Source organism: Sturnira hondurensis, unplaced genomic scaffold, assembly GCF_014824575.4.
Source record: "Sturnira hondurensis isolate 20B ecotype Veracruz unplaced genomic scaffold, ASM1482457v3 Scaffold0006413, whole genome shotgun sequence".
NCBI lineage: Eukaryota > Metazoa > Chordata > Mammalia > Chiroptera > Phyllostomidae > Sturnira > Sturnira hondurensis.
In genome coordinates, this window is record NW_028079044.1 from 16,994,708 (window position 1) to 17,021,319 (window position 26,612).

General features: G+C 37.3%; 1 protein-coding gene across 2 annotated transcripts in view; it reads left to right on the plus strand.

The window, feature by feature from the left end:
• Positions 1–26,612, plus strand: part of APLF (aprataxin and PNKP like factor) — a 97,737-nt gene that overhangs the window by 51,680 nt on the left and 19,445 nt on the right. For both annotated transcript variants that reach the window (XM_037048082.1, XM_037048083.1), the window contains exons 7-8: positions 2,795–3,147; positions 19,216–19,341. In XM_037048082.1, the coding sequence (XP_036903977.1) occupies positions 2,795–3,147; positions 19,216–19,341 (479 nt within the window). The remainder of the gene's footprint in view (positions 1–2,794; positions 3,148–19,215; positions 19,342–26,612) is intronic.

The following is a 26,612-nucleotide window of genomic DNA, read 5'->3' on the forward strand; positions in this document are numbered from 1 at the left end:
GAGGGGCAAGTTAACGGACTATTTTAATAGCCTTAGTAACACATTCCAACCCCTCAAGCACCAAGGTCTCCTTTCATAAGCTCCATGCCCCTCAGTCCCTGAGGTCTCTGGCACGTATTTTACAGTGTAGGGGTCTGGCCTCTGGATAATGAATCTCTAGCCTGCCTTCTTCATGTTCTCATCTAATCTAAGAAGTAAGAAAAGTGAGTGCTTATGAAGTATGGAGCGCTCTGCCTCTCCCCTACTTCTTCCAGTGCAGAGTACCTTCTGTTTCTCCTGTGCCCTCACTCGCTCTGACTCACGAGCTTTGTAGTTGGCCCGGCACAAATTTATGTCTCAGCAAACTTACAAATTACTGCATGTAATGGATTTGGGGGATCATTTATAAATAATTGAAACCATGATTGTTAAATTCTTGAATGCCAAGGGTCTACTGAGTATCAATATTTCATGGAGTTCCAGAAAGAACATTATGAATTCTAGCTTTGGTGGCTCTTAAAGGAGTATATTTGAGAAGCCCCTGACCCATAGCATTAATATCTGTGAATTTATAATTTTCCTCTTTTGGAATAAATTATCATGTTAAACATATTCTTGTGAAAATATTATTTTAAAAAACAAATCCTTATTTCATGGAAGTAGAGAGAGTTGAAGTATGATGCCAGACATTTGATGTCTTATATTTCATTTCATTTTCTTTGGTTTGTTTTTCATTTTTAAAAAGCAAAATAATACCTTCTTGTTGTGAAAAACAGAATATTCAGAAGCATGTGGAATAAAAAGTGAATGTCTTGATTTGTATCTTAAACCTTCTCATTTGAATTTATACAAGTAAGTACCTACATAGCTTTATAGGGAATTTTTTTTAAAAAAGAGTTAAATGGAATCATGGTACTACATATATTATCCTTATTTAAGTATAGATTCTTCCTTCTGTCCTTCCTTCCTTCCTTTCCCTCTGCATGCATTCTAATTTATTCAGCTACTTCTCTGTGTCCTTTTTTACTTTTTTTTCTATAATAAGTGTGGAGGATGTTGAGTGGGATTTCTTCTCGTATTGCCCCCAAACTGTTCCTGAGGCCCTAAACTGCGGACATAAGCATTTCATGTTTGAAAGGAGCCCTCAGCAGGCCGAGCCAGACCCTTCCCTGGCTTGTTGAGAGATGTAAGTGTTCACTGGGCCCCTGCAGGCTGCGCACAGAGAGAATTGAGGGACAAGAAGGGTTTAAGACTTGGGGAAGTGCTGTGTTTGTGGGGAGAAGTATTTTTCTCCCTTGATCTAAGATCAGGAGAAGAGGGGTGCTCTCAGAGAATTACTTGTAGAGTTTAGAGGTGCCGTCAGGGAGGAGAGAGTGGCAATTAATGGAACATCTGCTTGGCTATTGGATTTGCGACATACCTACCTCATTAGTACCTGAATATGCAAAAACAACAACAAAAAACTTGTGAGGGTTGACCCACTGGGAGATTGCTACGTGGGGAGGTGGGCCAGGATCACCCCCACCTCAGGTTTCCAGCCTCTGGCGGGTGTCAGTTGGTCCTACAGCAGAAGGAGACGTGATGGGCTGTGGTTGAGCAGCTTGGGAGGAAAGAATCTATGTTTTAGGGAACGTGGTATAAATATCAGCAGCTGAGGGTCAGCTCCAAGAGGTATCCAAATGATTGCTTTTCTTACAAGTTATTTGTTACTATACAAGAAACATGATAAGACTTAGATTCCATTTATAAGGTATTTAGTCCATTGATATAGTATATATTATGTTATATAAAGTTATAGTATAACTTTATATAGTAAAGTGTATACTATACTATATTAAAGTTATATGCTCTGTTTCTTTTAAAAAAAGAAAAACATTAAAACACAAGTAACTAGTCTAAAAGAGGTCATGTTAATAATATCTTCTCAAGAAATGGTAGCTGTTAGGTGTTAGGTAATATCAAAACCAGCCTTTTCCAGACAGTAGCTGGTGTACAGGCGTTCTTAGTTATACATGGGGGTGAGCATTCACGAGTATCTGGTCTGTGGTGATTACTTTCTAGAAGTGGTTCCCAGGAGGACTGGGGTGGATCTGAGTAGTGTTTTCACTCCATAGGAAGTATGAGTAAGTAAGAGTCATTTTTAATAGGACAAGGCTAGGTTTACTTTTTGTGTTGGCAGTAAGTACAAATTGAAAAGGTTCTATAGTGCCATTGAGAATGCTAACTTGGTTCAAGACACCTCTGATTGGTTAAACTGAAACTGTTACTCAGACCATGTCAAAGGAATCATGTTTACTTTCTGAGTTAGTCATAACATAGCTTCATGTAAATTTTTCTGTGAAAGAAGAGCAATTTATCAATCAGCTATAGAAAAAACATGATTATATTTAGATGGTAGAAATAAAGTATTATGGTAACTTAAGAGAAATGATAAGAACAGTGCATGTTAAGTGTATGACACATTGTTGAACAGAAAATTTAAGAGATTAGTAGGCTTTTTGAGAGAGATTATATTCAAATGAAAGCAAATGTTGTATTTGCCTATATTTCATTTGCATTTTTGGTTATTCTTCACTGAATGTTGGACATGATTATAAAGGTTTGATACAACCAAAAAGTCTTTTTCTAATAATTGTATTATTCTAAAGTTATGCAACTAGAGACATAGAAAGTGGTATTTTTAATAACTTTAAAGTAAATCTTGAAGTTTTAGAAAATATGTATTGCATGAATCTTGTAGCTTCATGCTTTTATTCTTAAATTTACATATTGCTTTTGAAACATTTTATTTATTTTTTTCTGATTTGTCTTATAGCAAATGCCACAATCACTTTCTGCAATCACATTAAGTAACACAGATATGAATAACATGAAGACTTCTCCACAGAGAAACAAAATCCCAGTGGAGGAACCTGGTAAAGTTCCTGGACATAAAATCATCACGAAAAGAACACTAAGTAGAGAAGAAGCAGTGAGCCGTTCGGAGAGCAGTTCGGGTGCCCAAGGTCCGTCCTGCCCTGGGGAGTCCCGAGGATCTCATCCTGAGCGCAGCTCTGGCCCTGCCGACCCCGAGACTCTGCATGCAAAGGCAACTGATTCAGTTCCTCAAGGTTCTGAAGAAAACAAGGTCAAGAGGACATCCTGCATGTATGGGGCAAACTGCTACAGGTAAAATGAAAGCATCAGTAACATAATTCCATTATTTCAACGGCATGTAGCTATGTAGGTATATGTTATCGTGTATTAAAAGCCTAACAAATACATTGGACTAAAGGTTAGGAGCTTTTTCATGTGTCTACTTGCTACTTTCTCAGTATGCATTCCTGCAAATTCTACGAGAAGTTTTTAAGTATTAAATGTTTCACATGCTGATTAATGCAAGGATCTGAGCTGGGGAATCCAGACTTAAAAATTGAACCACTCAGACCCAAATACCTGCTTATTTTAGTGTATTTAAATATTAGAAAGCTATTATAATAGCTTCATAAACAGCTGCCACATACATTAGAATTTTAGAGTTAGAACTATCAATAGAATTTTAGGTTGTGTTTAGGTACCTTATTATACTTAGGCACTTTCCCCTATATTTCTCTAATGGTACTTTTGAATCACCATGATGCATTTTAAAACAACTGAATATATATTTCCTGGCTCCATTGGTTACTTCTATACTTACTTCATTTTATTACATTGTGGTATATTTTCTAATTTCATATTTTGTAAATTCAAATTCTTTTCCCTTAGTTTTAGGCTATAGTTTCATCTAGAATGTTTATACTACAATGTTTGTAAATATGCGGTCTTATTTCAGAAGTATTTCCTCACCATTCCAACTTGTGAAGCCAACTCTTTTACCATACGTTCCAGTAGAGTTTGTTGTCTTCCATGCAAGAGTGTATCTGTGTCACATATTCTATTAACTTCACATTCACATTATCTCTCTTTAAATGCCTTGCCATTTCAGCACTTGAATAACAATATTTTTCCCATTTCAACAGTTAGAATTTGTACATTTATTCACCATTTTGTCCATTTTAAAATGGCCTTAATTCCACACGTAGAACATAATTCGTAAACATGTAGAAGTATATAAACCTCCTACCAGTTTAGAAGGTTTGGTATTTGTATTAGTTCACTAGGCCTGCCATAACAAAATGCCACCAGGTGGCTTAAACAACAGAAATTTATTATTTCATGATTCTGGAGACTGGAAGTCCAAGATCACAGTGTTGTCAGGTTTAATTTTTCCCCAGCCCTTTCTCCTTGGCTTGAAGATTGTCTTCTTTTCATTGTGACCTTACATGGCCTTGAATCTGTACGTGCACATATCTCGAGTCTCTTCCTCATCTTATAAGGACCAGTCATGATAGGTCCTGCCCCATGACCTTATTTAATTCAAATTATCTCTTAAAGGCTTTGTCTCCAAGTGTAGTCATACTGGGTGCTAGGGCTCCAACACATGAACTTGGGGCTGTGGAGGGGACACGGTTCAATATAAACAGCATTCAACACCAGAATTTGTCTTTGTTAAAGGTGATTGAATGCTTTATCAAGATCCTGATAAATTCATTTATATTTGATTATGATACATGCTAGTTTGAATCAATCATAGTTTATGGATAGTTATTTTAATATTTCAGTAATTTTTATATGCATGATTACTACTTAAGAAATATTACCACTGAAATCTTGAAAACAAAATATATGTATCTGTGATCATGGGGAGAAAATAGTATATACTGAGTTCTTGTCGTATATGTGCATCACACTCATTTGAATGCGTCTCTCCTCTGGCCTCAATGCCACTGCTTTATTTCATGCCATAGTCTCTCTGGGCCAAGTGAGTAGCCTGCTAAGTCCGCACTTTCCTTCAGATTCACACTCCTCTTTGTTGCCTGAGTGATCTGGCTAAGAAAGTAAAAATAAATATAAAAAGGAAGAGAAGAGAGAGAAAAATCTGACAGTATTGACTTTCTTACACAGAATCTTTTAGCAGGTGAAGTCCGGGTTCCTCAGGATAGTTCAGATGACTCCCCATCGATCCCTTGGATGCACCGTACTGTGTGACGGTCTTGGGCCTCACCGTTCCTTTTCTTGCTCCTCTCCTGCTTAAAGATCTTGCTTACTTTCAACCCCCTTCTTTTCTGACATGGCCATGCTTTCCCAAGTTGCTCAGCCTCTATTCCATGCAACCTTTTCCCTCATACAATTGCAAATATTTGGCATTAGGTTTAATATTTAACATCTAATTATTGATTTCTAATTATTTACTTACATGTTCTACCTCTCTTCATAGAAAATTATTCCTTAAGGGTGGTCTTTTGTAATCCTTTAATATCGTGTTATTGCCTCCCCAATCTACATCTCCAGCACAGATGTGCACTGAACTGTAGATCCACATGTGCTCCACTATATCCACTTCAAATTCGACATGCCTGAAGCAGTCACATCTTATTTCAACCCTTTGTGACACAAAATAACAACAAAATAGCAACTGTTGCTTCCAAAACAAGTATCTTTTGAAATTTTTACTCTTGGGGTCATTTAGTTATTTGGCTAGGTAACATATAGTTTTGTTAATAAGCTATATTGGTCTTAAAATTTGGGCAGAAGTTGAAGTGTCTCTTACTAGCATGTAAGAAATCTATACCTTAATTTAAATTTGTAGCTTTTGTCTATATAGGGGCATATAAACTATCTAGGAGTTAATGGTGTATACCATAAGTTTTCACTCTGCTAACAGTACAGTATCTTGTTGAAGACCAAACCACCCACTGAGAACCACTAGGAAAGCTGAACATTCACGTTTGCCAACATCAGAGGCAGCCAGGACTTTGAGGCCCCTCTTCCCCTGGGACAGTTGCCCATTTTTTTGATGTCTCAGGGTGAGGGCTGAGAGGCCAACCAGAGTTTTTGCACACTCATGGGACTTAGGCAACAAAACTGCAGTTCATTGTTTGCCAAGCAGGAGGATCCCCGTGTGGAAGCGTGGACATTCAGGATGGAAAATATGAAATCAATATAAGTGAATATTGACTGTTTAAAGCAATCATAATTTTTGTGTTGTATAAAATGTATGTGAAGTTAAAGTACATGATAATCTGCTCCGGCCAGTGTGACGTGGTTGGAGCATCATCCTGTGGACTGGAAGGTCACGGGTTAGATTCTCCATCAAGGCACATGCCTAGGTTGTGGGTTCGGTCCCCTCTTGTGGTGTATGAGAGGCAACTGATTGATGTTTCTCTCTCACATCGATATTCCCCCTCTCTCCCTCCCTTCTCCTTTCTCTAGAATCAATAAGCATGTCCTCGGTTGAGGAATATGTGTGTGTGTGTGAATGAAAATAGCACAGAAGTGTTTGAGCGTTAAAGCAAGTAAAATTTGACTACTCTAGATACATCATAGACTTACAATCACACGGCATTTGTCATTTTGTGACTGGCTTATTTCACTTAAAATAATGCCCTTAAGGTTTATCCATGTTGTAGCATGTATCAGAATTTCCTGCCTTTTTAGAGCTCCATAATATTTTAAAGCTCCATAATATTTCTCTGTATGCATAGATCACACTTTGTTTACGAATTTATGTTAGTGGACACTCAGGTTTCTTCAGTCTCTTGGCCATTGAGAATAATGCTGCTATGAACATGAGTGTGCAAATGACGCTTTGAGATTTTGCTTTCAATTCTTTTGGATGTTTATGTAGAAATAGAATTGCTGGATAATATGGTATTTATATTTTTAATATTTTGAGGAGCCACCATACTGTTTTCCAAAGCAACTGTACCATTTTACATTTCTGACATGTACAAAGTTTCCAATTTCTCCACATCCTTATCAACACTTGTCATTTTCTGTTTGCTTGTTTGTTTGTTTTTTAGTAGTAGCCATCTATCCTTATTGCTGTGAGGTATAATATATTATTGTGTTTAATTTGCATTTCTGTAGTAATTAGTCATATGAGGGTTTTTTCACATGGTGGTTGGCCATGGTATAGTTCCTTTGGAGAAATGTCTTTTTAAGTTCTATTTCCATTCTTAAATTTAGTTATTTATTTTTTTGGTCATGGAGTTGGAGGATTTCTTTATATATTCTAAATACTAGCCATTATTAGATGCATGGCTTGCAAATATTTTCTCCTGATTTTGAAGATTGCCTTTTACCCTGTTAATTTCTGTCCTTAGATGCACAGAAAATTTTAATTCTGTTGTCAAATTTATCTATTTTTACTTTTATTGTCTTTATATTTGGCAAGAAATCTTTGCCAAATCCAGTGTTGTAAAGCTCCCCTCCCCTGTTTTCTTCTAAGAGTTTTATATTTTAGGTCTTAAGTTTAGGCTTTTGATCCTTGTTAATTTTGTATATAGTTAGAAGGGCTCTGCCTTTATTATTTTGCATGTGAATGCCTAGTTTTCCCAACATCATTTGTTGAAAAACTTATATTTCCCCCATTGAATGGTCTTGACACCATTGTTGAAAATCATTTAACCATGTTTATGAGGGTTTATTTCTGGACTCTGTTCTGTTTCATTTGTCTATAATCCTGTCTTTATGTGTACTATGACTGTTTTGATAATTGTAGTTTTGTAATAAATTTTGAAGTCAGCAATATGGGGTCTCCAACTTTGTTCTTCCTTTTTGAGATTGTTTTGGCTGTTCAGAGTCCCTTGAGATTCCATATGAATTTCTCCAAAATATGCCATTGGGATTTTGATAGGGAATGAATTATATCTGTAGATTTCTTTGGATAATGTTGACATCTTAACAATATTAAAACTTCTATCAAATAACCATGGGGTGTCTTTATATTTATTTGTGTCTTTAATAGAAATTAAACCAGTGTACAAGTCTTTCATCTCTTTAAGTTTATTTGTAAATATTATATATTTTTAATGTTTTATTGTTTATACTATTACAGTTGTCCCATTTTCCCCCATTTCCTCCTCCAATCCTTCACCCAGCCCTCCCCCAACTTCCAACCCCCACACCCTAGGGTGCTAGTCAACCCCCGCACCCTTGTCCATGTCCACTGATCCTTCGTGTATGTTCTTTGACTAATCCCTTCACCTTCTTTCAATCAGTTCCCACCTCCCCGCTCTCTTCTTATAGCTCTCTGTCTAGTCCAAGATTTCATGCCTCTGGTTCTATTTTGCTCACTAGTGTATTTTGTCCATCAGATTCCTCTTATAAGTGTGATTTATGATTTTTTTTTTTTACTGACTGACTCATTTCACTTAGCATAGTAGTCTCCAGTTCCATCCATGCTATTGCAAAAGGCAGGAATTCTTTCTTTCTTCCTGCTACATAGTATTCCATTGTATAAATGTACCACATTTTTTTTTATCCGCTCATCTCCTGCTGGGCATTTAGACTGTTTCCAGCACTTGGCTATTATAAATAGCGCTGCTGTGAACATAGGGGTGCATAAATTCTTTTGAATTGGTGTTTCGGAATTCTTTGGGTACATTCCCAGCAGTGGAAATCCTGGGTCAAAAGGCACTTCCATTTTTTTTTTTTTGAGGAAACTCCATACTGTTTTCCACAGTGGCTGCACCAGTCTGAGTTCCCACCAACAGTGCAGTAGGGTTCCCTTTTTTCCACATCCTCTCCAGAACTTGATGTTTGTTGATTCATTAATGATAGCCATTTTGGCAGCTGTGAGGTGATATCTCATTGCGGTTTTAATTTGCATCTCTCTGATGGTTAGTGATATTGAGCATCTTTTCATATATCTATGGGTCCTCTGTATGTCCTCCTTGGAGAAATGTGTATTCAGGTTGTTTGCCTATTTTTAATTGGATTGTTGTCTTCCTGCTGTTGAATTGTATGAGTTCTTTATATATTTAGGAGATTAAACCCTTGTCTGCTGTATTTATGGCAAATGTGTTATCCCATACAGTAAGTTCCCTTTCCATTTTGATGCTGGTTTCTTTAGTCACACAGAAGCCTTTTAATTTGATGTAGTCCATTAATTTGTTTTTTCCCTTTACTTCTCTTGCCCTAGGATATATATTGGCAAAAATATTGCTATGTGAGATATCTGAAATTTTACTGCCTGTGATTTTCACTAGAATTTTTACGGTATCATAACTCATATTTAAGTCCTTTATCCATCTTGAGTTTATTCTGGTATACGGTGTAAGTTGGTGGTCTAGTGTTTTTTACTGTTTTTTTTTTTTTTTTTGGCATGTGCCGGTCCAATTCTCCCAACCCCATATATTGAAGAGACTGTCTTTACTCCACTGTAGGCTCATGTACCCTTTATCAAATATTGATTGACCATAAAGACATGGGTTTATTTCTGGCCTCTCTATTCTGTTCCATTGATATATGGGTCTGTTCTTACGCCGGTACCAGGCTGTTTTTCTTAAAGATTTTATTTATTTATCTTTAGAAGGGAAGGGAAGGAGAGAAGAAGAGTAATATCAATGTATGGTTGCCTCTCATGGGTCCCCCACTGGGAACTGACCTGCAACCCAGGCATGTGCCCTGACTGGGAATGGAACCCTGATCCTTTGGTTCGCAGGTTCGCGCTCAATCCACTGAGCTACACCAGCCAGGGCAGACTGTTTTTGATTATAGTAGCCTTGTAGTATAGTTTGATATCAGGTATTGTGATCCCCCAAACTTTCTTATTCTTTCTAAAGATTGCTGAGGTTATTCAGGGTCTTTTTTTGGCTCCATACAGATTTTTGGAGTATTTGCTCTAGATCTGTGAAATATACCATTGGTATTTAGGAATTGCATTGAATCTATAGACTGCATTGGATAGTATGGACTTTTTAATGATGTTAATTTTACCAATCTGTGAACATGGTATGTGCTTCCATTTATTTGTATCTCCCTCAATTTCTTTCTTCAGCGTTTTATAGTTTCCAAGTACAGGTCCTTTACTTCCTTGGTTAAATCTATTCTTAGGCATTTTTTTTTTTTGCCATTGCTATAAAAATGGGATTTCTCTCTTAGTGTCTTGTTCTGCTAGTTCATTGTTAGTGTACAAAAATGCCATTGATTTCTGAATATTGACTTTTTATCCCACTACTGAATTCACTTATTAGGTCAAGTAGTTTTGTGGTGGAGCCTGAGGAGTTNTAATGATGTTAATTTTACCAATCTGTGAACATGGTATGTGCTTCCATTTATTTGTATCTCTCTCAATTTCTTTCTTCAGCGTTTTATAGTTTCCAAGTACAGGTCCTTTACTTCCTTGGTTAAATCTATTCTTAGGCATTTTTTTTTTTTTGCCATGCTATAAAAATGGGATTTCTCTCTTAGTGTCTTGTTCTGCTAGTTCATTGTTAGTGTACAAAAATGCCATTGATTTCTGAATATTGACTTTTTATCCCACTACTGAGTTCACTTATTAGGTCAAGTAGTTTTGTGGTGGAGCCTGAGGAGTTTTCTATGTATGCTATCAGGTCATCTGCAAACAATGACATTTTTACTTTCTCTTTTCCAATTGGATGCCTTTTATTTCTTCTTGTCTGATTGCTGTGGCTAGGACTTCCAGTACTACATTCAATAAGAGTGGTGAAGGTGGACACTCTTGTCTTATTCCTGATCTTAAAGGAAACACTTGTAGCTTTTGACCATTGAGTTTGATGTTCACTGTAGGTTTCTTGTATATGGCCTTTATTATGTTGAGGTATGTTCCCTCTATTCCCACTTTGCTGAGTGTTTTGTATCATAAATGGGTGCTGGATTTTATCAAATGCTTTTTCAAAGCATTTTATCAGATGCTGCATCAGTTGATATAATCATGTGATTTTGTCTTTCATTTTGTTTATGTGATGTGTCACATTTATATGATTTGTGAATATTGTACAATCATTACATCTCTAGAATAAATCCCACTTGATCATGGTGTATCATGGTGTACTCCACTTTTTAATGTATTGCTGAATCTGATTCACTGGGAATTTAAGCATCTATGTTCATCAGAGATATTGGCCTATAGTTTTCTTTTGTGTGTGTGTCTTTACCTGATTTAGGAATTAGGATAATACTAGCCTGGGGAAAAGAATTTGGGATTCTTTCCGCTTCTTGAACATTTTGAAATAGTTTGAGAAAGATAGGTGTTAAAATTCTTTGAATGTTGGGTAAAATTTGCCTGTGAAGCCATCTGGTCCAGGGCTTTTGTGTGCTGGGAGTGTTTTGAATACTGCTTCAATTTCGCTAGTGGTTATTAGTCTATTCAGGTTTTCTGCTTCTTCCTGATTCAGTTTTGGAGGATTGTATGTTCCTTGACATTTATCCATTTCATTCCGGTTGTCCAAATTCTTGGTGTATGAGGTCTGTACAGAAGAAGTCCAGCGATTGTTATATAACAAAAACGGTGCCATGTCAGTGTAACCCAACAACCAAAGAGAGTGGACTGGGATGCGCATGCATGTACAATGAAGACCTCTCTGTACTAGTCATCGGGGGCAGCAGACACTGTTAAGTGAACATGTGTACTGTGTGGCCATCACATTCAAAACGACTGAGTGAGTAGAACAGTGAATCTGTATCACATTTTTTGGTAAGCTTGAACATTGCTCCATGGAAACTATTCAGATGATTCAGAAGGCTTTCTGGGTATGATGCAATGAGTGCAGCACAAAGAAAAGTGTGTCACAAATGCTTCAAAGATGGTCAAAAGTCTATAGAAAGTGATCCATGTTCTGGAAGGCCTGCAACAAGCAGAACAACTGAGAATGTTGAATGTGTACAGGCTGCAATCAACAAAGACAGACAACAGACAATGAGAGAACTAGAAGTTGATCTGGGGATTCCATAAACTACTGTGTCCAAGATTTTGACCCAGGATCTTGGCATGAAACACATCATCATGTCATGGCAGAACTCGTTCCACAGCTTCTGCTACCAGAGCAGAAGAACATTGAGCTGCAGTTGCTAATGACTTGATTCAAACCACTACCAATAAACCAGATTTCCTCAAGAAGGTTATAACCTGAGATGAATTGTGGGTCTACAGCTGTGATCCAGAAACAAAGGCCCAGCTGTGCAAAGGTTCTCCATGCCCAAAGAACACATGGCAAAATCACAGCAAGATCAAGACCATGTTAACTGTGCTTTTTGATTGTGAAGGTGTTGTCCATCATAAGTATGTCCCTCCAGGCCAAACAGTTAATAAGGAGTACTACCTCGATGTTCTTCATCAGTTGAGGGATATAATATGGCAAAAACAGCCACAGATATGGATAGCTTCATCACAGTGATGCACCCCACTCGTGCATCCTGTCTCATGCAGAGTTTTTGGCAAAACGTCAAGTCACCCAGGTCACTTGGGCCCCATGCAGCCCATATTTTCCACCCTGTGACTTCTGGCTGTTCCTAAAATGAACTCACCTTTAAAAAGGTGACTTCAGACCACTGATGAGATTCAGGAAAATATGATGAGGTAGCTGATGGTGATTCCGACAAAGGATTTTGCAGGGTGTTTTGAACAGTAAAAGAGATGCTGGGAGAACTGTATGAGGTCCCAAGGTGCCTACTTTGAAAGAGATTGAGGCATCATTTTCCTATATACAATGTTTCTTGTATCTTGTATCTTCTTCAGTAAATGTTTCTATTTTTCATATTATTTGGCCAGATACTTCTGGACAGACCTTGTGTAGTTGCTCATAGTAATTTCATACAATCTTTTATATTTCTGTGGTGTCAGTTGTTACTTCTCCTCTTTCGTTTCTGATTTTATTTATTTGGGTCTTCTTTGTTTTTTTCTTGATGAATCTAGTTAAGGGTTTGTCAATTCCATTTATCTTTTCAAAGAACCAGCTCCTGGATTTATTGATCCTTTGAATTGTTTTTTTAGTCTCTATGTTATTTAATCCTGTTCTGATCTGGGTTATTTCCTTCCTTTTACTCTGGGCTTTGTTTGCTGTTGTTCCTTTAGTCCTTTTAGATGTAGGGTTAGGTTGTTTTTTTGTTTTGTTTTGTTTTGTTTTTTGAGATTTTTCTCTTCTTTAGGGAGGCCTGTATTGCTATGAACTTCCCTCTCAAGGAAGTCTTCACTGTATCTCATAGGTTTTGAGCTGTTGTGAGTTCATTTTCTATTGTTTGCAGGTACTTTTTGATTTCTTCCTTGATCTCATTGTTAATTCGTTCATTATTTAATAACATGTTATTCAGCCTTCAAGTGTTTGAATATTCTTGACTTTTTTTCTTGAGGTTGGTTCCTAGTTTCAAGCTATTGTGGTCTGAGAAGATGCTTGATATAATTTCAGCTTTCTTTAACTTGTTAAGGTTTGTTCTGTGTCCTACCATGTGGCCTCTCTTTGAAAATGATCCATGTGCATTTGAGAAGAATGTACATTTTGCTTCTTTGGGGTGAAATGTTCTGTAAATATCAATTAAGTCCATTTGCTCTGGTGTGTCATTTAATGCCACTATATCGTTGTTGATTTTTTGTCTGGAAGATCTGTCCATTGTTGACAGTGGAGTGTTAAAACCCCTACAATGACTATATTGCTGTCGATCTCCTTCTTAATGTCCTCCAGTATTTTCCTTATATATCCAGGTGCCCCTGTATGTTGGGCGCATTTATGTTCACAAGGGTTAAATCCTCTTGTTGAACTGCTCCCTTAAATATTATCTAGTGACCTGTTTTGTCTCTTATTATGGCCTTAGTTTTGAAGTCTATTTTGTCTGATCTAAGTATTGATACCCCAGCTTTTTTTTCATGTCTGCTTGCAAAGAATATTTTTTTCCATCCCTTCACTTTCATCCTGTGTAAATCTTTTGTCGTGAGGTGGGTCTCCTGTAGTCAGTATATTTGTGGGTTGTGTTTTCTTATCCATTCAGCTACCATATGTCTTTCTTTTCCAGGACGATTTTTTAAATCATTTTTTATTATGCTTTAATGAAGTCCTTTCTTTTTTAGGATTTCTTTTTTTATTGTTGTTGATTGAAGCATTCAATCTATTTACATTTAAGGTTAATATTGATACGTACTTATTCATTGGCATTTTTTCTTTTTGTATCTGCATTCCTCTCTATGTGCATTTCTTCTTCTTAAACCAGTCCCTTTAGTATCTCTTACAATGCTGGTTTGGTGGAAATGTATTCCTTTACCCTTTCTCTATCTGGGAAGTTCTTTGTATCATCTTCCATTTTAAATAAGAGCCTTGCTGGATAGAGTATTCTTGGTTACAGGTCTTTGCTCTTCCTTACATGGAATATTTCATGCCAGTCGTTTCTGGCCTGTAGTGTTTCTGTCGAGAAATTGGCTGATAGCTTCATTGGAGCTCCTTTGTAGGTAACTAGCTTTTTCTCTTTTGCCATCTTTAAGATTCTCTCTTTGTCTTTAATTTTTGCCATTTTAATTGTGATGTGCCTTGGTGTGGGCATCTTGATTGGTACTCTCTGTGCTTCCTGAACCTGCGTGACACTCTCCCTCACCAACTTAGAGAACTTTTCTGTCATTATTTCTTCAAACAGGTTTTCTATCCCTGGCTCCCTTTCTTCTCCTTCTGGTATCCCTATGATGTGAATATTGCTATATTTCACATTGTCCCAAAGCTCCTTTAAACTATCCTCCTTCTTTTTAAAAAAATATATTTTATTGATTATGCTGTTACAGTTGTCCCCATTTTTTCTCCCCTTTATTCCCTCTTCCCTGCATGCCCCCACACCAGCATTTTTATCCTTAGTTTATGTAAATGGGTCATAAATACAAGTTTTTTGTCTTCTGCATTTCCTATACTGTTCTTAACCTCCCCCTGTCTATTTTGTACCTGCCATTTATGTTACTTATTCCCTGTACCTTTTCCCTTCCCCCTCCCCACTGATAACCCTTCACGTGCTCTCCATTTTTGTGATTCTATTCCTGTTCTAGTTATTTGCTTTGTTTTGTTCATATTTTGTTTTGTTTAGGTTCAGTTGTTGATAGTTGTAAGTTTGTTGTAATTTTACTGTTCATATTTTTTATCATCTTCTTTTTATTAGGTAGGTCCCTTTAACCTTTCATATAATAAGGGCTTAGAGATGATGAACTCCTTTAACTTGACTTTATCTGAGAAGTATTTTATCTGCCCTTCCATTCTAAATGAAAGCTTTGCTGGATAGAGTCATCTTGGATGTAGGTCTTTGCCATTCATGACTTGGAATACTTCTTTCAAGCCTCTTCTTGCCTGCAAAGTTTCTTTTGAGAAATTCACTGATAGTCTTATGGGAACTCCTTTGTAGGTAATGGTCTCCTTCTTTCTTGCGGCTTTTAAGAGTCTCTCCTTATCTTTAATCTTAGTTAATGTAATTATGATGTGCCTTGGTATGTGCTTCTTTGGGTCCAACTTCTTTTGGGCTCTGAGCTTCGTGGACTTCCTGGAAGTCTTATTTCCTTCACCAGATTGGGGAAGTTATCCTTCATTATTTTTTCAAATAAGTTTTGAATTTGTTTCTATTCCTGTTCTCCTTCTGGCACCCCTATGATTCAGATGTTGGAATGTTTAAAGTTGTCCTAGAGGTTCCTAAGCCTCTCCCCCCTTTTTTTGAATTCTTTTTTCTTCATTCTATTTCAGTTGGATGCTTATCTTCCCTTTGTTCCAAATCATTGATTTGAGTCCTGATTTCCTTCTCTTCACTGTTGGTTCCCTGTGTGCTTTACTTTATTTCACTTTTCATAGTCTTCACTTTTTCCTCTATTTTGAGACCATACTCACCCATTTCTGTGAGCATCCTGATTACCAGTGTTTTGAACTCTGCATCTGATAGGCTAGCTATCTCCTCATCACTTATTTCTGTTTTTGGAGTTTTGATCTGTTCTTTCATTTGGGCCATATATTTTTTGTCTCAGAACACCTGTTAGTTTACGAGGGAAAGAGCCTTAGATATTCACCAGGGCAGGGCAACCCATGTCACTGTATGGGGGAGGGGTCCAAGAAGGAACTGTATCACTTGCTTGGTTCTCAGCCAGCTTTCAGTCACTTCCTCCACCACCCACAAGCAAATTGGGCCCTTCTGGTGCTGTTTCCTGAATAGGTGAGCTTGTGTATGTTCTAGGGCCCAGTGGGTCTCTCCATTCAAGTCTCCTGAGAGACTGGGGGTTTTCAGGCTGCCTTAACCCTGAAAAACCTTAACCCCAGGTTTTTCCAGCCAGAGGTTTTGAGGCTGTATTTTCCTACCCTGGTTCCCTAGGCTGCACAGTCTGTCTCACTGCCCAATTGTTCCTTCCAGTTTATCTGCACACAAATATGGGATTGCCCATACCTATTAGAACTAATACTACTAATGAATTGAACAGGCAAACCAGGAAAAAGGAACACAGAAAAAGGAACAAAATTAATAAAAGGGAAGAAAGGAACAATGGAGTAATTGATGACAAGAGTAAATTAGGAGATATGAAAGAAAAATTAGAGCTCCAAAAATAAAAACAAGAAAAAATAGATAAAATAATAATAAAAAGCCTACAAAAAAGTAGTGAAAATAATGAAAAAAGAACCAATTGATTTTGTCTCAGCAGAGGTTAGTGCTTGCCTGCTTATTTCTCCCTTGGAATACAGCTCTAGTGTTTGAGTCTGGGGTAGGTCAATGTCAGGTGCTGTCCATATCTGGCCCTTGGCAATGGTTTCAAAGCTACAAGTGAGCCACAGTTTGTGGCTGATTCTTCTGGGCTTGGATGCCCCCAGGGTGAGCCAAGCTGCTCTGCAAAACTGGCCTTTATCAGCAGTGGGTCCAGGGGTGTGTCAGCAGATGTCCCAAGTCAGACAGGATTCAACTCTGCCTATCTCTGCCCACTGGCCTGCTGTCAATCTTAGACTAATTGAACGATCCTGACTGTTTCTGTGGGGGCTTCTAACAGATATAGGTGGCTGTGATTCTTGGATCTTCCATGGCAGGTGCCTTTCAGACTTCAGGGAAGATGGTGGGTGTGTTCCCCCTCCCCTGAGCCACTAGTCTGTGTCTGTCTGGGATTATTTCCCTGTACTCTGCTGGGCACTGGGACAGTGTTTCTGTGGCTCTCCCCTGAGGGGAAGCAGCAGTCTTTCCCAGGAAAGTGTGTGGGTCAGCTGCACCCTACAGCCAGTCTCTGACAACCCCTGAGTCTATTTAGGTTGCTGTCTCTTCAGCAAGGGTTAGGTATAGGATGGAAGAAAGGGAAGAAAACAAAACAAAACACCAAGACAGAGCAAAACTTAAAAAAGAACAAGAAAGGTACAGAATGGAGCAAATAGGGTTTCAGAGGGTCTAGCAAGTGGAACTCCACAGGGTGAGGGTGCAGAATCCCACAGGGTGAGGTCATTGATTTTCCCCTGCGAGGGGCTAGCTGTTCTTGAGAAAGATGACCGCTGTGAAGCCCAAGTATATCCCGGCCCCCAGAATCCTGTAGCCTCTCTCCCAGGTCTCTCCCCAGTGCCTCCCTCTCCAGCCGCTCCTCGCACGAGTCCCAGCCACCTCCATTCACAGGGGTTTGAGGTGAGTAACTGAACATATAAAACCTGTCCGTTGCCCCTTTGAGGAAAAAAAAAGATGGTGAATTTGTTGCCAGTGGTTTTTGTCTGTCCCCAGCAGAGGGAATCCTAATGGCCTTTCCCTGCTTTTTGCTATGTGGTGGGCCAGTCTCAGCAGTGGTTCTCTTTGCTTGGGAGACCAGTCTGTGGTCCGCCTGTGTGTGCGGGGCCAGCCCATTTAAGGTGTCCTTGCCCTTCCTTCCAGTCTAGGGGTTATTTTTTGGCTGTCTTTGGTTAAAAGTCTCTTTTTCAGGTAGCCTTTGGTTTAATTTGGGTGATTGTTCTTCTTTATTTCACTTCCAGTCTGGTTCTGCAAGGCGGTACACAATATATTCTCCCACTCCACCACCATCTTGCCAGATCCTCTTAGATATTTTATTTTTTAAATGTTATTATAAATGAAATTGGTTTTTAATTTCTTTTGAGATTATTTATTATGAGTGTATAGAAACGGAAGTGATTAAAACTTTTTTATTCTGCAACTTTGCTGAATTTGTGTATTACTCTAACTTTTTAATGGAATCTGTAGAGTTTTCTTCGTATACAGACCATGCACAGACATGTATACCAAAGGCAGAATGTCCATGGCTGCATTACTCATAAAAGCCAATGACCTGACTGAACCCAAAGATCTATGAATAGTAAAATGGACAAATAAACTTTGGCAGCTCCATACGATCAGATGTTACACAGTAATGAAAATATACTACTACTCCATGCAACAATATAATCACGCAAACATAAAAAGTCATTCTCAAAGAAATATATACTCTCTAGCTCCACTTAAACTCAAGAGCCAATGAGACATATGTTATTTTATAACATTGCTTCTCAAAAGTACGGTCCAGAGACCCCTGAGAAGTTATGGTCCTCAGGAACCTTCTAGGAAATCTGTAAGGTTAAACCCATTTTCATAATAATACTAAGACGTGTGTGTGTGTATGTGTGTGTGTGTGTGTGTGTCCCTTTTTCACTTTCATTCTCTGACTCATAAGTATCCAGTAGATTTTCCCAGGGGCTACATGGTCTGTGTTGTTAGTGATTGAATGCAGCAGCGGATGTGAGAATCCAGATGCCCTCTATTAAGGTAGACATTACGGAAGCTTTCGAAGTTTGGAACAGCAATTTCGCATTTGAAAATACAAAATGAAAAATTATGTATTTTTATGGAAAGTAGAGTTATTTATGTTAAGGCACATTATTTATGATAATATAGAAATAGTTAATTATTTTTATGTATTTTTTACATTTCTAATTTTTTATTTCCAGCAGGTTAAATAGCCCACATAAACAAGAGCTCTCTGGAATTTTAGTAGTTTTTTCTTGCAACCAAAAATTTGAGAAACACTATTTTCTATGATAGGATAGTGGTTACTTTTAGGTAGTAAAATGGGTTTAATGATTGGAAGGAAAGCTGTGGAGGCTTCTAGAATATTGGTAAAAGTCTTTTTTTAATCCTAGCAGTAGATGCATCCGTGTGTTTGTTGAAAGTCTTTAAACACTATACTTTAATATGTGAAGTACTATTTGCAAATTGTCCACTGGCATACATGGCCTGCCATATGTCACCAGGAGTTAATTTTCATACCATGAGAGTTCTGTACCAAATATGTGATGAGCTTAACAGTGTTTTTAACAGTGCCGCACATTACTTCACATTCTGGGACAATCAGGCGTATGTTGCTTGGTTTCCTGCCATAACCTATTAATTATTTTTTAGACCATCTAGAAATTTTGTATATCCTATGAATTCTTTTTTCTCACAGTGTATTTGTAACTCCCATAGGAAGAATCCTGTCCATTTTCAACATTTCAGTCACCCCGGCGATAGTGATTATGGACATGTGCAAGCCACACATCGAGATGAGGCTGATGACCGGCCTGAATGTCCTTATGGAGAATTTTGTTACAGGTGTGTAACCCTGAAATGTTTGATTGTGCTTCCTCTTCTCCGTAATCTCTGTTAGTTATTCACTGATGCCTGCACTTTCTCATCTCAAGCTTTTAACTTCTAGTTTTTAAACTTCCATAGAAAATAGGTTTTCATTTTGCTAATACGTAGGTAGGATTATAATATTTATTTTAGATAATCCTAAATTGTTGAAGTTATTAACCTTATAAATGCCTGCAGTTTTTCTCATTCTAACTTTCTAAAATGCAAATCATATCATTTAGAAGCTGCCAATGCTGTCCCATCCAACATTTTACCCAGACTCCTTAGCGTGACACAAATCAGCTCAGGAAACTCATCTGCCTCCCTCAGCTCCACCATTCGTGCCGACACATGGAACTGGATCCTATAAGAAAAGTAAAGCTACCTGTCTCTCTCCTCCGTAGCGTCTTGTTTCCATTTGTATCATACAGAGTAGAATTAATCTCAAGAGACTGTGTTTGTTTCTTTATTGGATTGTCTCCTCCTCCAGACAGTAAGTTTCTTAACAGCAAGGACTCTTTACACTTGTATCCGCAACTTTGTTTAATGAATAAATGAACTTAAAATAGATTGTACTCCCAAAGAAAAAAGTAGTGATTCCAGTCTCAGAGAGCATTAATTCCAAAGAGCCGTTTTTCTGATAATTTTGGAATACAGGTTACTGAATTTAGTGGACTTTTTGAAGTTGTTGCAATTTCCATAATTGTGGTTTTTAATTAGAAGATGAAATAAACTTCTGAGGCTAAAAAGGAAAATAAAAAAACTTAGGCCTAATCGTTTGAAAAATAAGTGTTCTATTCCAGCAGAGAACATCATGCAGATAATAAGATATTTTCATCAGCTGTGCCAATAAACTTGAAAAATTAGGAGCAAGGAACAAATTCCTAGAAAATACAATTTTTAGAAAGAAATACAAAAAAAGAAATAATCTTATAACATTATAAATTGAATATGTAATTAAAAAGCCTGCAAGTAAAGAAATTGTTTGGCATGAAAGAAGAAACAATATTTAGACAAATTATTCCCCAAAAGGTAAAAAAGGTTATATTCTCCAACTCACTTTATGAGACCAGTGTAACCTTAATACTAAAACTCAGCAAGAAAAATACAAAATGAAAAATTACAGGAAAAATGACTTTTGAACTTAAATGTAAAAAGAACAAAAGTAATTAGTTAAGTGAACCAAACAATTAACAAAAAAAGGAAACTACTGAGCAAGTTGGATTTGTTCAGGGAATTCGTGTTTTCTTTAAGGTTAAAAAATAACGTAATCATTCACCATATATCAGAATAAGTAGAAAATTATATAATCACTTCAATAGATAATTTTAAAAACTAACAAAATTCATTCTTTATTGATAAAAACCTATTTCAAAGTAGAGATAGAAGGAAACATCTGTAACATTATAAAGAATGGCTACAAAAAGATTATAGCAAACATTCTATTAATACTTAGAAGTGAGATGTTAAAAAGTTTCCTTCTGATACCAGAAGTGAGAATAATATTTCTTCTCTTCATTCTGTTAGTGTTTCTCAGTGAGCTAACTGTTCTCTGCCCCCGTGGGAAAGCCACAGGAAGCGGCACTCACTCAGAGCCTCTCCCTTTTCCCACGTGTTGACTTGCCTCTGGTTCTGCTTTTGATAGCTGTCCATTGCCTGAAGATTACTGGTTTTGATAGATTGATTCTGTTGTTGCCAGAAGTCGAAGTCTGTGTGATATAATGCAGCTAGCTGCTCCAGCTTTGGTTAAATGTTGGTTGACATCTTTTATCCTTTCACATTCAACCTTTGTCCTTATATTTAAAGCATGTCACTTACAAATAGCATAGAATCAGTTCCTTGGTCTTGTTTTTTTAATCCAGTCTGATAGTCTCTGCCTTTTAGGTGTAATGCTTAGCCCAGTTACATTTAATATAATTACTAATATATTTGAGTTTAATGTTGCCTTTTTTGCTGTTTGTTTTCTATTCATCCTACACATTTTTTGTTCCTCTATTCTTTTCCTGGTTGGTTTTGGGTTAGTCAAGTGTTTTTTGTTCCATTTTTTCTTCTCCATTAACTTTTTTTCTTTTAAGACCCTAATTTATTTATCTTTAGAAGGGAAGGGAAAGAGAGAGGGAGAGAAATATCGATGTATGGTTGCCTGTTTTGTGTCCCCTGCTGGGAACTGGCCTGCAACCCAGGCATGTGCCCTGACTGGGAATCAAACCGTGATTGTGCGGTCCTCAGGCCCGAGCTCAATCCACTGAGCCACACCAGCCAGGGCATAACTTTTCATTTGTATATATTTTCATTAGTTACATTAGATTTTATTTGACATTACTGACTTAACACAATCTACTTTTACCATTCCCCAGATCGTACAATAATCTTACATCCATTTAACTCCATTTCCTCTTCCTCTTCTGCCTTTTCTTTTTACAGTTGTCATCATGTTTCCCCCCATGTGTGTTAACATAAGGCATAGTTAATAATTTCCTAAATATTAGCATCATCATTCTTTTATACTTACTGGCATATTTATTACTTTGGGTGCCCTTCATTTTTTTCCTGAAGTTTTATCCTTTCATCTGGTATCATTTTCTTTTAGTTTTTAACTTCTCTTTGTATTTTATGTAGCACAAATCTGCTGGAAAAGAATTCTTTCAGCTTTTGTATATCTGAAAATGGCTTTATTTAGATTTTTTAAGGGATGTATGTACTCAGTGTAGAATTTTAGTTTGGGACGTTTTGTTTCCTTTCATCTCTGAGAGGGGTCCTTCTGCCGACTCTTGCATGCGTAGTCTATGTTGAAAGTTCATATTGTTGCTCTTTTGTAGTTAATGTGCCTTTTCTCTGGTCACTTCTAAACGTTTTGTTATTGCTTTTCGTTTCAGCAGTGTACTTACTTATGTCTAGGTATTTTTTTCTTTGTAGTCATCCTGTTTGGGTTCAGTGAGCTTTTTTACAGGTTACTGTCTTGTTAATTTGGGGAGATTTCTTGGCTCTTCTCTCATTAGATATTGCTTCTGCTGCGTTCCATCTCCTCTCTCTTCCTTCTACTCAATTAAACATATATTACATTTTTGACCGTGTCTTCCTTTTATTTCCTTCTATGCTTCAAAATGGATATTTGCTGTTTAATGGTCTAAACAGTTTACTAATCCTCTCTTGGGTCCGGCCTGCTGTTAAACTCATAAAGAGTTTTTAATTTCAAAAACTGCATTTTTCAATTTCAGACTATCCATGGTTTTTTTTTACAGGTTCTAATTTTGGTGAAATTACCCACCATTTCATTCACACTCCCTATTTTTCACTCATTTCAAAATATATTCTTTAACATATTTTTCTTAGGTATTTTAAAAATTGTATTTGCTAATCAACATTTCTTGATCGGTTTCTTTTATTTTGGTGATTGGTCATATTTCTCTGCCTCTTCGTGTCTAAGTGATTTTTTTTCTTGCAATAACTTTGTTTATGAAAAGAACTGTGGAGATTACAGACCTTCACTTCCATCAGAGAGGGGGTCCCCTGTGTTTGGCAGACAGTAGCCAGGCATCTCTGTCCAGTCAGAGACTTAGAGAGATCACTAAGTTGACATTTTAATAAAACTTGGTCCACCTTCGAAAAGATTGACCTTGTTCCTTTCATTCCTAAGCTGTCACGACAATCCCATGAAACCGTGGAACGCTCTGTGAGTCTCTCTCTTAAAAATAGTGTCCCTCCACCTGGTACAGGTCCTGTCCTCAGCCCACACCAAGAATTGGCAAAGGCCACTGAAGGAAGAAAAGAGCCAGAGAGTTTCGACTCACCTAGGAAGGGCTTTTTACTCCCTGGAATTTTCTTTCTTTTAATATATATTTTTAAAGATTTTATTTACTTTTTTTTAGAGAGCGGGGGTAAGGGAGAAGGAGAGGGAGGAAAATATGGATGTGTGAGAGAAACATCGATGGGCTGCCCCTCACATGCCCCCCACTGGGGGCCTGGCACCCAATCCCGGCGTGTGCCCGGACCAGGAACGGAACCGGTGACCTCTCAGTCCGCAGGTCAGCACTCAGCCCTCAGAGCCACGCTGCTCGGGGCCCTCCCTGGAGTTTAGATCATCTAAAATGTTCACGCTCCCACAATTCTCTAACAAAAATTATTTTTATAGCTTATCAACTTTTTTCTATTTGTTGAAACAAGAGTATTGGTTTGCTATGATGTCCTACATTTTTCCCAGAAGCAAAATCTAAATATGCCTATTCTTGAGAGGAATAAAAAATGAAATAGAAAGCTTTGCTAAGAATAATGTTACCAAAAATTGCTGCCTTCATCTCATTAATCTTTTTGAAGGCGGTCAGTGGGAGTAGTCAAGAGAAATTACTGCAAGGCCAGTGATTCACATGTGGTAATATAAACTTTCCTATCTATAAATATATTTACATATACATATAGTGTATTTTTCATCTGTTGAATTGCTTAGTGTCGCGGTCCTACTTAAAGATAAAATCTGAAGTTTTTTTTTACTGTTAAGTTGCATTACAGTTCAGAGAGACTCTTGGAGAACATTAGATATGATCGCTCACACTGACTGCTGTTTTACAAGTGAGAGAGGGGAAACTAAGAAAAAGCCTAAGTGAGTTTCCTGAGATACCGAAGCCAGTGAGGTCAAAACCAAGTCCCCTCCTCCTCCAGCCCAGCTTTTCTGTGGCACCGCCTGACTCCACCACCGTTAGTCACAACTTCCTAAACTATGACAGTGTTCGTCTTTTTAGACAAATGGCAAAACATTTGGCAGTTTAAAAAACTCAGGATAAGGTATTTCAGTTCAAGAACTTGTGAATTTTTCAGATAATAGAAACCCTAGTTGCAGAAGCAGGATACATAGTTGTATGCCCTTTCTTTTGCATTATCATTATTAGACAAAAAATAACAATAACCGCAATAAAAAAAAACACAATCTACTAGATTTTTTGTGTCATTGCTAAAAACTAATATTATGATCAATTTACTCTTTAACAACCTTTATTTATAAGAATATTTTTTAAAGATTTTATTTATTTATTTTTAGAAGGGGAAGGGGGGGAGAAACAGAAGGAGAGGAACATCAATGTGTGGTTGACTCTCACACGCCCCCTACTGGGGACCTGGCCTGCAACCCAGGTATGTGCCCTGACTGGGAATCAAACCCGTGACCCTTGGTTCACAGGCCAGTACTCAATCCACTGAGCCACACCAGCCAAGGCTATTTATAAGAATATGTATTGTTTTAGCAATGTATTATTTAGTGCTATTAAAAAATGATTAAAGAATACAATTTAGGTGATGTAAACTTTACTCAGTACTTCCTGAGGCAGACAGCCCCCATTCAGAGAACTGCAAAATGAGACAGGAGGACTTTCATAAGATAAGAAATAGCCCTGGCTGGTGTGGCTTAGTGGATTGATCACCAGCCTGCAAACTAAAGGGTCACTGGTTCAGTTCCCAGTCAGGGCACATTCCTGGGTTGCCTACCAAGTCCCCAGGAAGGGGCGGGGGGCATGTGAGAAGCAACCACACATTGATTGTTTCTCTCTCTCCTTTCCCCTCTGTCTAAAAACAAATTAATACCATCTTTTTTAAAAAAAAGATAAATAAAAAACAGGAAAGAGAAAAATAGAAGATATCCAGCTGGCTGGACTCACATAGTCAACCTCAGTTGGAATGAGAAGGAACAAGGAAGTAAGTATACAGCCCAGAGCTGGCTTGGTGTTTAGGGATTGGCTGACTAGACAGACTGTGTTTCTAGGCAAGCACAGCATTTACAGGGACGTGAAAGTTATTTTTTGGTTGCTGATGTGGCAGCCCAGACAGAAGTAGCTCTATCTTGGGCCTAGGTATTTATTTCAGTAGCGCTAGAATATGCACCTACTGTGTCAGAATGATAAAATGTTCTAATTTAGTTTTCTTAAAAGAAAGTTTTGATGTAAATTCATGCATGTTTTTCCTATAGCCACTGAAGGAAAATACTGAAATCTCACAGATTATAAAATAACACATAAAAATCAGCCAGAAATTATTATATCCAGGAAAATAAAAAGTATACACAGGGTGGGACAGAAGTGAGTTTACAGATGTTCATATGGAAAATAACATAATTAATAAATAATATAATAATAAACTATTTTGTATACTCACGACTGTAAACCTACTTTTGCCCCACCCTGTGTATTCCAGAAGTATAGTTGTGGTAAGCCAGTTTTCCATTATGATTGACACATTTGGAAGAGAGATGGAGTTTATGAACTAAAACATCTTTGTTTGCATATTGTCTTTAAAAATTTGCTTTTGCAAAACAGGATAAGAATTATTCTCAAGTCAAAATGATTATTCTCTCAATTGAAATACTAGGTTGATTTTTAATTTCTTTTGCTTCCCAGTCTTGTCTTCTAATCCCTTGAATATGTGCGAGTCAGTTTCTCTGTCTGATGTATCTAGGTGACCTCAAATGTTGTATAATACGTTAAGTAATCTTAGTCTAATACTATGTCAGCTACCTACATTTATATGGTATTTTATTGTTTTTCCAAGTATTCTGATCTATGTTCAAAGTTTTATCACAATGCAGCAAATGTGAAAACACAGCTGTACACATATGGGTTTGTTTCATTTTCACTCATTCCATCCTATGAGTAAAACAGAAAGACAGAAATAGATCACATATTAAATACATACTATAGTAAAAAATAAAGTTTTCCATAGCCCATGTAGTATAGGAGGTTGATATTTAGAAAGGATATCTAATTATTAAATTTAATTTTTCTAGACTACAGATATTCTATTTTCTCTGACATATTTTCTAAATCTAACAAAATATCAACTTGAAAAAATCATAATTTTAGCGAGTGAGTTGATGGTGTCATTTTAAGTATCTTTCCAATTATGTAACTAATTTATTCTTTTTGTGCTGTACACTGCATTCTGTCAGAAGACTAGCTCGGTTTAATGCATTTGATAACCCTAAGGTACTTGTCTGAATTAGAACATTAGATACTTAATGTCCAGTATAACCTACTTGCTTATACTGTGCCTGCCTCTGACTCATTCACTTCCGCTGGTGCGTAATAGGTTTTATGCAATATATTATGACTCCTGTTCTTGATTGTTAAATTAAGCACTAAACTTAGGATACATATGGACTATGCACTAAAATGGGTTTCATAAAATGGAACCCATTTTCAACCAGTTTAGTGTAAAAGTGTAAAATCAAACTCACATACATTCCCTTAGATTTACAATACCTTAGGTAG